The 14,181-nt window shown below is 35.3% G+C and overlaps 2 protein-coding genes across 2 annotated transcripts; both read left to right on the forward strand.

The window, feature by feature from the left end:
* The first annotated feature begins 334 nt into the window (after positions 1–334).
* Positions 335–5,524, forward strand: LOC130051511 (uncharacterized protein K02A2.6-like). The gene is made up of 2 exons (XM_056153479.1): positions 335–472; positions 3,512–5,524. The coding sequence occupies exons 1-2, from the start codon at positions 335–337 to the stop codon at positions 5,522–5,524; spliced, it is 2,151 nt and encodes a 716-aa protein (XP_056009454.1).
* A 163-nt stretch (positions 5,525–5,687) lies between these two features.
* Positions 5,688–7,112, forward strand: LOC130051512 (uncharacterized protein K02A2.6-like). Its single transcript, XM_056153480.1, has one exon. The coding sequence runs from the start codon at positions 5,688–5,690 to the stop codon at positions 7,110–7,112; it is 1,425 nt and encodes a 474-aa protein (XP_056009455.1).
* Positions 7,113–14,181: the final 7,069 nt, after the last annotated feature.

Below are 14,181 nucleotides of genomic sequence, written 5' to 3' on the forward strand. Positions count from 1 at the left end.
TGTGCAGCTTTCTACGTTTTTAATTCATATGGTTTTGACACAATCTGTGCAAACGGGTTATGTATAGTATAAAAACAGAAAAGGAACATAACAAACCGCCATTGGTTGTGTAACGTATATGCATTGTATATATCAAACTCTGAGATTATCCCTGTTTACCGCACACACTGATAACCACATGTTTGCATACTCTTTAATAACATGTACTCGGCATTCTGAAATAAACTGATGTAGAGACAAGACGCATTCTGTTATACTGTACTACTTTACATGGTGTCAGAAGTAAAAGTACTTAGTGAAACTTCTGTATGTGTATCTCTGGATATTTGTCACCATGAGCAATCACGAAGATAATGCTGCTACTGCTCCCTCTATTCCTGTCTTTGTGAATCCAAACATTCCAATACCTAAGTTCAAGCGGATTTGGAGCAATTATGAAACAGCGTCTACTCTCAAGGAAAAAGACAAGGAGGTGAGAACTGCTACCTTTCTTACTTGCATCGGAGCTGACGCTCTGGATATTTTTGATGGTCTTCAGTTTGGCACCGTGTAATTCATGGACTGGAGTTAAGGAGTGGAGTTATGGAGTGGAGTTTGGAGTCAAATTTTGGAGTCTGTTTTTTCTCTTGACTTTAGTTTAATTTTTGCTTTCAAGCAAAAACTTAAATTAATTTCTTTTGTGGTTTTGTTTGTTAATAGAAGTAGTGTTCAATGGAATCTAATTTTGTGTCATCTAAAGCATGGGCACTAATGGAACACCCTTCCATTGTCTGTCTGTCCCTCTGCCACTAGGTGACACCTTATATCTATTGAACTGTAAGAGGTATTAGTTTAATATTTAGCCAAGACATTATGAAAAACACCAGGATTGCAGACCTCATGACATAATATTTGATCTAGTTTTCAAGAATATTTCACACTATCATTATACATTATGTCTTTTGAACCGTGAGAGATAAGGCTTTGATCTTTAGCATAAGTATTTCTAGATCTAGTTGAAATCAAATGGACAATTTATACCAATTGGTTAGATATCATATCATATGTTCTTACCTTTAACAGCCTCAGCATATGTTTTCTTCAGAATTATCTTCTTGGACATTTTTGAAGAAAGAGAAACACCTCAAGGATTTAGCTAGCAAGCACACAGTAATCTTGAATGTTAACAAGTACTCTTTATCAATGAATTTTTCATATATATACTCTCTTTTTGAGGTTCGTTTAGGTTTTAATTCTTAAAAAATGGCACATTTTTATTGCATGTGCTAATATCATTTACCCCTCTGTGGCTCCAGATGATTTGGATTTTAGAGAACCAAGTTATCCCGACATTAGGTCACATAGACCAAAATTAAACGGTCATTGTTCACAGTTTAATCAGCATCTCTGAAACTGGGTGTGAAGTATTCTGACCTTTCACTTAATTGGAAAACAATTCTATGAGCTAATGTAATCTAACAGAGCTTTCATTTTCAATTAGTATGTTACCTAAAACAGTGACAGTTTATTCTATGTTTTAATCAAATTTAACTGTTACATAAATAATAGACCACCATTGCTTTCAACACATAATTGGAAGGTGATAAAACCCCTAAACTAAATTTTATCTTTCTGTCACATCTTTGTTATGCCTGCTAAAACTTTTATAGGTTTTTTGACCACACAGCTGTACAATGTAGGTTAATAAAATGTTACAAGGTTGTTTGATTTTTGCAAATTCGTTCAAATAGCTACTTCCATGGTTTATATGCATTTCCATATAATCCATATTGAGGAAGATTATTCAATGATTTTTCTCTCGTTTACTTTAAATATGCAACTATCAACTTGGTTTCTTAACATGGCACTTTAAAAAGATTATCAATTCACATATACATTTACTTAAATAATATACTTTGCTATGCATTCAATATATTGGTGACTCATGTTGTTCTGCGGAAAACTAAGTTAACCCAACACTAGGTCACATAGATCAAAATTAAACGGTCATTGTTCACAGTTTACTCAGGGTGTAAGGGTTCTGGGCTTTCACTTAGAAAATTATCTATGAGTTAATGTAATCTAATAGAGCTTTCATTGTCAATTAGTGTACTATCTAAAACTGTGACAGTTTATTCAATGTTTAATAAAGATAAACTGTTTCAAAAACAATAAATACTTTGCTTTAATTGACTGGAGGTGTGATATGACCCGTGGCTGATTTTGTTGTTCTCAGGCAGCATTTTAATGAAGATATTTTACATTGCATCTGTCTGTTAGAATCATTAGGTTAGCACAAGGGAGAGAATGCTTACAGAATAGGAATGCAAGAGTGCAAGTTTTTGAGGGAGGGAGTGGACTATCACTACTATGTAGTGGTATAAGTGTATAACTTATCTTAAATATATTTTTGATAAGTTCAGATAACCAAATGAAAAAGATCTTTCTATTTGTTTTTATTTTTTTCTATAAAGATAGGACTTTTTCTGTTAATTACACAATTTAAATCAATCGTGTTTCAAAGATATAAAAAATCTAAAACAATAATCGATTTATTTACCGACTCCACAAAAATAATATATTTGAATAACTCCGCCTTAATTTGATCCCACGACACTATATCTAGGCAATCAACAATAATGGCGAACAATGAAAACGAAGGGTAGACCAGCGAACACAAGCAGTTTAACAGATTTAGAGAGAAAAGCGAGGAAGAGATAGGGAGATATGGAGAGAAGTAAAGAGAAAATTATGCTATATTAACAATATTATGTACATTCTTCCATCATGGCTTTAATTCTGTATTTTCCCGCAGTCATGCGCCTGGCGGATCTTATTAAGATTCAACAGAAAAGTTGAATGTCAATTTAACTATAGAAACAAGAGGTTCACCGAGTTCAAAATCGATGATAATTTTAATTTTAGCGTACATAACATATACCATGTATATCTACGCTCAATTTCATATCATTTTTTAAGCTCAGATACACCATATATAGCTTTAAAAATTAATTAATTAATATTCTTAAAATTTTATGAAAAACGGTAGGTGTAACACCGAAAAATTGCTTTCTTTGCTATAAACTCTGAACCTAATAGCTCTTGAGAGGCTTGTTAACACATCTAATGAAACTGCATTTAAACAACCAGTAAGGCAGACTAAATCTGTTGATTAATTATGTTCAAAATATTTCCAAATATTTTGAAAGAACCGTAGTTATTTCGTCAGTATCATGTCTATCTATTCACTTCTGGTTTAATTTTCCCAAGTTCTGACTACTTACATAAGTGTCAGAAACATAAATTTTAACTGGGTCATTGTTCCTGTGAATTACTAATCAGATGTGAAGCAGCCAACAATCATACAAAAATATTGAAGACTTTCAAACTAATGCAAATTCTTGAACGTCTTTTTCCATTCATATTTTTAAAAAATCTCAGACTCCAAAATTTGACTCCAAACTCCACTCCAAACTCCACTCCATAACTCCACTCCATAACTCCAGTCCATGAATTACACGGTGCCCTTCAGTTTGACTCTGAAGATGACAAAAAAGACATAGACAAAGTTCTAGAAAAATTTGAATCCTTCTGCATTGGACAGACCAATGAAACTTATGAAAGGTACACTTTCTACAAACGAGACCAAGAAATCAATGAAAACATTGACACTTATGTGGCAATTCTCAGATCTCTAGCGAAAACCTGCAAATTTGATGCTCTAGAAAACGATATGATCCGAGACAGAATTGTACTTGGAATCCGTGACAATGGAACACGCAAAAAGCTACTGCAAGAAGCAAAACTGGACCTAAGAAAATGCGTTGACATATGCAGAGCAAACGAAAAGTCAACATCGCAACTTAAAACCATGGAGGAAGTTCACGCTGTCAAATTCAAAACCATGCGAAAAACTAAACCGCTGAGAACAACACAAGCGCACAGAAAAGATTTCAAACAAGTCCCAGAAACAAAAGTTCAAAAGGAATGTTTATATTGCGGTAAAGAGCACCTCTTCCTTAAGGAATTGTGTCCAGCATGGGGAAAAACATGCAGGAAGTGCAATAAAATGAATCATTTTTCATCAAAATGTCTGCAGACAAAGCCGAAATCAAAACGGGAACATGTAAAACAAGTCAACCAGGAATCCAGTGACGAGGAATTCATCCTCATGATCGAAAATGTTAATGCCATTGAGAAAAAGATTTTTGCAGAAATCGAAATTGGAAATGATACAGTGAAATTCCAATTGGATTGCGGATCAACCGTAAACGTTCTACCCGAGAAAATTTACAAAGAAGTCTGTAATGACCCCTATCTCAGGATGTTACAAAAGGCAGACATGACTCTGGTAATGTTTAACAAGTCGGAATGCCAACCCCTTGGAAAACGGCGAATAAGCGTCCGCAACCCCAAAAACAATAAAAAATACAACATAGAAATTGTTGTGGTCGAAGGAAATCTTAATCCTATTCTCGGAGCAAAGGCTGTACAAGGAATGAAAATGATAACTGTCAACACAGAAAACATAGCAGCCATTGAGTCAGCCTCCCAAAGCAACTTCATCATTGAAAAATACAGTGACGTATTTAATGGCCTGGGTAAACTGGATGAAAAATTACACCTCGATGTTGACAAATCAGTTACGCCAGTAAAACTACCAACAAGAAAAGTCCCGATTGCAATGAAGGCACCGTTAAAATCTGAAATCGACAGACTGTCAGATTTAGGCGTTTTGGCTCCAGTAACAGAACCGACTGACTGGATATCGTCATTGGTGGCTGTACGGAAGCCCAGTGGGAAAATGCGTCTGTGTATAGATCCCAAACCTCTGAACAAAGCGCTAAAGAGAAATCACTATGCAACACCAACTATAGATGATATTTTGCCAGAACTAAGCCAAGCCAGAATTTTTTCTGTAGTAGACTGCAAGGATGGCTTTTGGCATATTACTCTCGATGATGAGAGTAGTTTTCTCACAACATTCGGAACCCCTTGGGGTAGATATAGATGGCTCCGCATGCCATTCGGTATTAAACCAGCAAGCGAAGAATTCCAGCGGAGAATGGATGAAGCTCTATCTGGTATACATGGAATCAAAGCGATTCATGACGACATAGTCGTATACGGTTGTGGAAACTCGGATGACGAGGCCATACGTGATCACGACAAAAAATTATCTACCTTGCTAGAGAGATGCAGGGAGAAAGGAATAAAAATCAACAAAGACAAAATGAAACTAAAATTGCGATCCGTGTCATATTTAGGACACATTATCTCAAGCGATGGACTCAAAGTTGACCCCTTAAAAATCAAGGCAATCACTGAAATGCCAAGACCTAAATGCAAAGCAGACATACAACGTTTACTAGGAATGGTAAATTTTGTCCAGAAATTCGCGCCAAATCTCTCGGAGATAACAGCACCCCTCAGAGACCTACTAAAAGCAGAATCGGAATTTGTGTGGGACAATGCTGTACATGGCAAAACATTTGACGAATTGGAAAAAACTACTATCTACGAGTCCTATACTTCGTTTCTTTGATCCTAACCTACCGACGACGGTACAGTGTGACGCATCTGAACGCGGACTAGGAGCCTGTCTCATACAAAATGAGCAACCCGTTGCATATGCATCCCGTGCATTAACGCCTACCGAAGTCAACTACGCACAGATTGAAAAGGAACTACTCGCTGTTCTCTTTGCCATGGAACGCTTTGAGCATTACACACTTGGACGGAAAGTAAAAGTGGAATCAGACCACAAACCACTAGAAATCATCAGCAAGAAAAGTTTAGTTTCCGCTCCTAAACGTCTTCAACGAATGCTCTTGCGTCTTCAGAAGTTTGATTACGAGATCACATACAAACGAGGTCTTGAAATGTATCTTGCTGATACACTGAGTCGAGCCTATCTGCCAACTGTACAGATACAAAGAAATGATTCTGAAGACAGAGTACTCGCCATTACCGACCGTGCAAAATCTGAAAAAGATGCAGAGTCCGTTACAATGAGTGAATACGTCACCATCTCGTCCGAAACTCTAAAGAAAATCAAATCTGCAAACTCGCGTGATGAAACAATGCAAAAGCTGTACAAAACAATCAAAGATGGTTGGCCGGAGCGAGATGAACTGACACCCGATATACAGATCTTCTACACATTCAGAGACGAATTGACTTCACAGGATGGTTTAATTTTCAAAGGAGACCGCATTGTTATTCCACCTACATTGAAAGGTGAAATTCTTCAAAAGGTACACTCCAGCCACATTGGTATTCAAGGATGTTACCGTAGAACTAAAGAATCACTATATTGGCCAAACATGATGAAAGATATCGAATCTTTTATCAAGGAATGTCCAGTCTGCGCTACCATACAGGGTGAGCAAGGCAAAGAAACTCTCATTTCGCATGAAATTCCCGATAGACCATGGCAGAAAATTGGAACTGACCTCTTTCAATTTGATGACAAACAATATCTCATCACTGTTGATTACTATTCCGATTTTTTTGAAATTGACCGTCTACATGATAAAAAGTCAAAGGAAGTCATCACCAAACTCAAAGCACAAATGGCCAGACACGGACTTCCTGAAATTTTGATTTCAGACAACGGCCCGTCTTACAATAGCAAGGAATTTGCTTATTTCTCAGAGAACTATGAGTTCAAGCATACTACGTCATCGCCATTGTACCCAAAATCTAATGGGAAAGTTGAAAATGCAGTTAGAATTGCAAAGAACCTAATGAAGAAATGCCAATTAGATAAAAGCGATCCTTTCCTCGCTCTATTAGATTGGAGAAATACTCCCTCTGAAAATATTGGAACTTCTGCAGTTCAACGACTAATGGCACGCCGTACAAGAACTCTGCTACCAATCAAAACCGAACTTTTGAAACCAGCCCTAACCCCAAATGTCAAAGAGCGATTGAGAGAACGGAAACATAGATCAGCATTTTACTACAATCGCACAGCGAAAGACCTACCAGAGATTAAAAGTGGGGAAACCGTGAGAATTCAACCTTTTGGACATGAAAAAAATTGGACGAAGGCAAAGGTCAACGAAAAAGTAAACATCCGCTCGTATCAAGTGATCACGAAACAGAAAACATTTGCGTTGCACAAATGAGCCATTTGTCGAAAATAACGAGGTAGTGACAGATAAGACCGTTAGCACAGCCGAAAACACACCACCATCAGCAGATAAGACTACAATTGAAAATCATAAACCACCGTCAGCAGATAAGACCAATTATGCTCTGACTTCGACCAGGAGATCTACCAGAGAAATTAAATTGCCGAAACGATACGAGGACTTCAAAATGTATAAGTGATTATATAAAGTGATGAGGCATAATAATCCTCAAATATATATATATAGTGTAAATATATATCCCGATATTTTAGAGACAAAAGATAGTTCTTATTTTTATCATAACTCTGAATTATTAATTTAATTCATAACACTTTGTTAATTTTGCAGTATTTTTTCACTCTCTTATAATGTAAAATAAGAATAATTAAAGAAGGGGGATGTAACGTATATGCATTGTATATATCAAACTCTGAGATTATCCCTGTTTACCGCACACACTGATAACCACATGTTTGCATACTCTTTAATAACATGTACTCGGCATTCTGAAATAAACTGATGTAGAGACAAGACGCATTCTGTTATACTGTACTACTTTACAGGTTGCTCCCTTCAAACTCTCAAAATTTCGGTATTGAACACAAAATGTTCAAGTCCCCCCCCCCCCTTCTTTTAAGGAATTCCATATTTCTGCTTATTTGAACCAAACATATTATTGCAGGATGATAAATCTAACCTGTTACGTCGAACACGTGGTTGCTATTTATAGTTTGTAAAGGAATTCAGGCGTGTCATACCAGTAAGACCGGTTATGTAGAGCATGATTAGCAGGTTCTGTTTCTCGGTCATTCGAGCTCAAGACTTTGCGCTGTTCACACGCTGTACACCCACCCACCCTCTACACATTGATATTGTGGTGTAATGTATATTATCATACAGGTATATAATGTACATGATACAAATATGTGTTACGAAGAAGGTATATATAGATACCGTTATAAATGTATATGTCATTGAAGATATTATTCCTCAAGGCAGTGAGGCAGATCGCGAGATATATGTACTTATTATGAATAAATGTGCAAGTCTTGGAGCAATTACCCATAAAAAGTGTTGTTATGGTTTTGAATCAGGTAGTAAATATTTTATGTTCGTTTGAGACTGGTCGAATTAGAACATAAATATACATACATACAGTACACGACACGAGTTTTATACACCCCACCGTGGAAAGACCACGGTGGAAAATCCACGGAGATACACCGTGTTCCACGGTGTGTGTTATTGTTGCAGGGTTGGTGGTTTGTAATGTAGAAATAACCAACTCCTGGCTTAGGGTTCACAATGCAGTCATTTATTGTACGGTAAAACGAATAAGGATGATGACGATGATTACATAATGTTGATTACAAAAATAAATGGCCCTAAAAGACAAAATAGTAACAATGAATAACACAGCGATTTACAATCAATAGAGAGTACATTTCAACCTTAAGAGTTATCTCCCTTAATTCAAATATAGTAAAATATACTTTACTCAAATATTTACAGTTGCATTACAAATAATGTAACACTATGAAATTACATGTTTTAAATATAATAAAAGGTAATATCTTTTAATTACCTATCTATGGGACAAGGCCCAATGCATGCAAACATCAAAATGCTGCCTGGATGCTTCTAATCTATTTATAACAAATATATCATTACAGTACTATATACACTACAATAACTATAGATATAATATAAACATATACTGAGAGGAAATAACTTTAAATTGATATTTACTGTTCTTCATAATATTTAAACTTTCACTCTTCTCTCAAACAGTGATATTAGTTATATATACATATTATGAAGATAAATGTTAATAAAATTAGTACTTACTGTCAGGTCTGGATTTGAAGGTCTAATAATGTCTTTGTCAAAACCAAAATGCCAAATCAGCAAAAAGATACAAAAACTGCTTAAAAGCAAGCCACGACCAACCTGACCAAAAACTCTCTAGATTCTAACTGAATAAAACTCAGTTCTACAGCCAATGAAATACCAAGACCTGTGAACCTTTTCACTCACCTATTACACTAAGTAAATAAAGGGGTGGATCTGGGAATTTGACTTAAATCATAAAATGCGCTTTTAATTCATATGCACTATTCATGTTTATTAAAATACGGTATCATATAATATATACAAGTTAAAACACACTGCTACATTATTTGCGAATACACACAACTGCTAAGAGCTTTGTTCTGGCCACGGGCGCCTTGCGGGAGATGTGAAAATGTGCCGCAGGCCAAATAATCAAGATAAGGGTGGAATTTTAAGAAAAGAAAAAAAATGTCAATATTTTCCCTCCTGATAGTTATATTGTTTTTCAGCATTTTGAGCCAATTCCAACGATACCAAACACTATATGTTTTTAAGAAAACCTGGTTTTGAAATTTTTTCTTTAATAGTCTTCTTTCTTCATTAAAATATTCTTAAATAATGCGTACTTGCAGGCAATTCCTGTTTTGAATGCGAATTAGTATATTCAGTAAATGAAAAACATACATGTACAACATGTGATAGGGATGTTTAATAATTACCGATGTGCTCTCTCTCTCTCTCTCTCTCTCTCTCTCTCTGTGATAAATGCGCTGTTTAACATAATTACTTCCATCATATTGTGTTAATATGCATCTTGACAAATATAACTTGATCCAGTATAGAAATTAGAACATTGTCGATTATTAACAAATTGGAATTAATTTATTACGTAATTAATTTGAAGCAAAAATACAAACTATCGAATGATTTATTTTTAAAATCCCGAGTTAATTACATTTGACCGAGACTTATGTTCGATGTACTTTGATAGAGGTTTTCATAAAAAAAAAATGTTCATCGGGAGTGTCTGGATAATGCAATGATTTTTGTATAATAAGTATATATACCTTGCAAATTCCTAGGATCTTTGTCACAGTATAACTAAATTACGGTTAGCTAGTTTGGGTTTTGACTTCTTAAGAAAAGTGTGAAATATATTCGGTCGGTGCGATATCAGATCTAGTCTAAGATCACGGGTATTTTGCGCCGACCCAATATATTTCACACTTTCCGCAAGAAGCTAAGCACTTCTGTTGATTTCAAATACACGGATTAGCTGACCCCCATTGTTCTACTGAGGCGAAAACCCCATCGAATTTGCATGGAATGTACAAGTTATACACAGGTCATTGTTATAGTCATACATCATAGTATCGCTAACCCGACAAACATTTTTTTTTTTAAATTTTGAATAAGTTATTGAAAGACGAAGTATGACCAAACTGCAGATTGAACTTTATAGAGCCCCGTGCTAACATTACTTATATTTTTCAATGTATCAGAAGGAGTATATTGCCGGTTAAGTTGTGTAAATTTCTTGACAAGCAATAAAATAACAACAAAAACGGTGCTTAAATTGGGGGGGGGGGGGGGGGTAGTAGTCTGAAACTGTCTCAATTCCCCCTTCCGACTTCAAATTCTTAAATCGTGCAGTGGGTAGGTCGCTACAAGCTACAAGGCTAAATCCTTAACTTTCAAGTTTTCAAATTACACCCTCTCCGATTCTACGTACCTGTAATCAATATTTAAGGAGGTAAATCCTCGGTGTCAAATGCAACTAGTTCATGAAAAAAAGACTAATATCAATATAAACAGAAATGACTTAACGATTATTTGCTTTTATTCAGAGAGAGAGCAAGCATTGGTAATCATTGATTATAATATTCATGAATGTATGCAGATACGGGAAGTTTAATACGTTCAATATAAATCTTGAAAGTACAATTTCTTTCTGATTAATTATCCATCCCCTTTCAATCTGATATTGTTTTTTATTTCCCATTTTGTTTTTTTTACATGTTAAATTTTTCGACTGGTCCGGGTTAGGATTAATGAATGATAATAATAATGAATGCCCCCCCCCCCCCCCCCTTCTAAAACGATGTTACGTGCTTAGTGTCTATCTCCCTCTCAGTCAAAAATAAAATAAATACATGCTATATGTACTGCAACATCATTGGATTTACTGGATAATTCTTCGATTTCACCTTCATAATACATGTTAATGCAAGCGGACTATCTAGGCTTCTTTTTTTCCATCTTCGCTAGCCGAGATTTGTCGTCCACGAAGGCAAAGTTGACTGAAAACCCATTGCTAGCGTAGATGAGATGAATTTTACCCCCGTATTATGTTATAATTGACCAAAACCGAGGCCCCGTGTCACAGCAGATGTGGCACGATAAAGATCCCTCCCTTCTTAAAGGGGTATTGACACGATTTGAGCTAACAATTTTCATTTTTTCTTTCCATTTTTATTGTTTACAAAAATGCTCAAACAGAAGCATTTTTTAAACTACTGTAACAGTTTTACGCATGGGCAATATAACCATTATACATGTTGATGTGCTGCGCCAATAAAGAATTGTTCATGTTTTTATAAATCATTAATAGAAAATATTCCAATAACTTGTGTTAGTTTGGTTGTGTTTTTTTGTTTTTTTTTTTATCATTATTGTTTGATTTCTGATTGTTTAATCTATAATACATGTATAAAGATGGAGAGAGAAAATACGATGATAAATTGCATTGTATAGGGGACATTAGAAATTAAAATAATTCTAGGTGCGAGTCAATAGTCAATGCTATCAAAACTCAGGTATACTGGGACTTTCCTCGAGATCTGAAGACTGCCGGTCATCATTAGCCATGATTGTTATCAAAACATCTTTCTCAGGTAGCTGTAGACCACGGTCTCTGCAAACGTCAATCAACCTAAGCTCTATTGTTAAAAGTTTGATTGACCAGCGGCTTATCATTGATCGCGACACAGGTAAAATTTGGGGGCGTTAACTTAAAGTTGGGTCTTTAACTAAGCCTTGTTTACATAACAAAGAATTATGAGTGTTGTATCTCCTGTGTAACTCATCAACTGACAGTCAAATTTTGGTTGGTCATTAGAAATGCTTTAGTTCAGAATTGTTGACAATAAAATTGAAAAAAATAAAATTTGAAACTTTTCGGCTACATGTAAAATCGTGTCCATGTCCCTTTAAGTGCCAAACATAGGCCTAAATTTTGCAGCCCTTCACTTACAATGGTGATGTCTCTACAAGAGTGAAAATTCTCGAGCGGGATGTTCAACAACATACAATAGATCAACACATACAGACATTCCTCCCCCCCCCCCCTCTCTCTCTCTAACCATGCATCTAATTTATTTGTTTATATCAAGTGTCTACAAGATAGACAATGAAGTTGCTCTGAGAGAAAGTAAGGGAAAATGCAATGTTTACTCGTGAACACACCTTTTTAAATACCAGAAATTGCAATAAAATGTGGGGTTTTTTTTTTTTATTTCATAAACTTTTTAAACTGGATCAAAACTTAAAAATACATGCAGCATTGTTGTCAGTTTAATCTGATACTGTAAAATATTGACGTGGCATCATCTCGTAAAACTCATTTTATGCGGAAGGCTAGAGACGGGTGGAACAATTTTTTATCCACAGAAAAATGAATTTTGAAATAAAACAAAGTGTGCGCATCTACGTGATATACAATTAATTGGAATATAATATCTTTGATTTACGCTATTATTCATACAGCATACAGATATTGTGTTGAATGTCTACCACTCTTGTGCACAAGTACGTCTTGTTTGAAAGCGAGAAAACACACAGAAAAAGCACTTGCGTATTTTATTGAGCTCGATTAATTTCGTTTGTTTTCTATTTCACAGTACACCTACTACTCAACAATGCTACGATGTGAATGGGATAAAATAAAAATATCATAGAAAGAAGTATTGCATGTGTGTATCCCTATATCCCAATATCAAGTAAAACTATACAATATTATCATTTAATTTGTCCCGTATGAACAGCCAATCATGTTACAATTGAAATAGAATCACATTTAGCATTTGTGAGGGTAACATATTTGGTTATTTGTGTCGTAGGAAAGGTATTATAGTGGTCATCATCAATGTTCTTTTAAAATAAATCAATGAAAACATGTATTTAAAACGATTATAATGCAATATTTGCAAATAAATTCAGCAAATGATGAATTTGACACAAGACGTTGACAGTTAGAAAATTAGGACCACATCTAGATGATTTGCTTGAGTTTTTCTTACCTTCTGTCACTACACCAAAATGAAAAAACACAGACAGTAATTTGCTGACATAAAAAGTGTATATTTCTGAGCGATGCCTTGTATGCCCGTACCATATATAAGGAGCTATTAAATCAATATAACACACCCAATGGTTACTGAAACAGTCATTAAATACCCACCCTTTTTACCGTATGGCTTCCACTAGTAAGGGTAACACTCTACTACAGCCGTAACTACTGGTACCTGAAAGGTAGGCGTGGTCTCATCAACATAGGTGTTATATACCTGTGGTATCCATGGTCTGGAGATGAATAGCACAACAACAGGTGAAATACAGTTTAGATGCTAAAATACAATGAGACAAGAGGAAGACGCGTAACTAAAGAATATCGCAATATTTGACAATCACAATGAATATAAAAGACAAACATGAAAGTAATGAACAGTGATGAGTTTCATAAATGCCATACAGAATGCGGGTAGTATTTGCGAATTGGATCATTAAACGACAATAGAATTTTCGAAAAGCTGACTTTAAACGAGACTGTTGTACCCTTGTAACATCAGCTTATTTGCCAGTAGTGTGGCTCGATTTAAAAGAAAATACTCTCGCGCATTTAATTAGTTGAGATACATGTGCATACTCACCATAAACAAGTGATAAAAGAGCATTGCTAAATAATTATGGGAAGTTGACAATGGAGAGGCTTAAACCATCTCGTTTCTCATAAAGTGGAGTTGTTAGTTTGCAGTTAACGCCTATGATAATAACATATCCAAATAGGAAGCAAATGTAGAATACTAAATATATTACACTGTATGTCTTTTATTTGAAAATTGAAATATGTCGAATTGACATATGAATAAAATTGAGTATTGTTAACAGATTAAACGTCGTCAATGTATCTAATTGTCTAGTTACTGTCAGTCGAGGCCTCAAAACGGAAGCC

This window comes from Ostrea edulis, chromosome 2, assembly GCF_947568905.1.
Source record: "Ostrea edulis chromosome 2, xbOstEdul1.1, whole genome shotgun sequence".
Classification (NCBI taxonomy): Eukaryota; Metazoa; Mollusca; class Bivalvia; order Ostreida; family Ostreidae; genus Ostrea; species Ostrea edulis.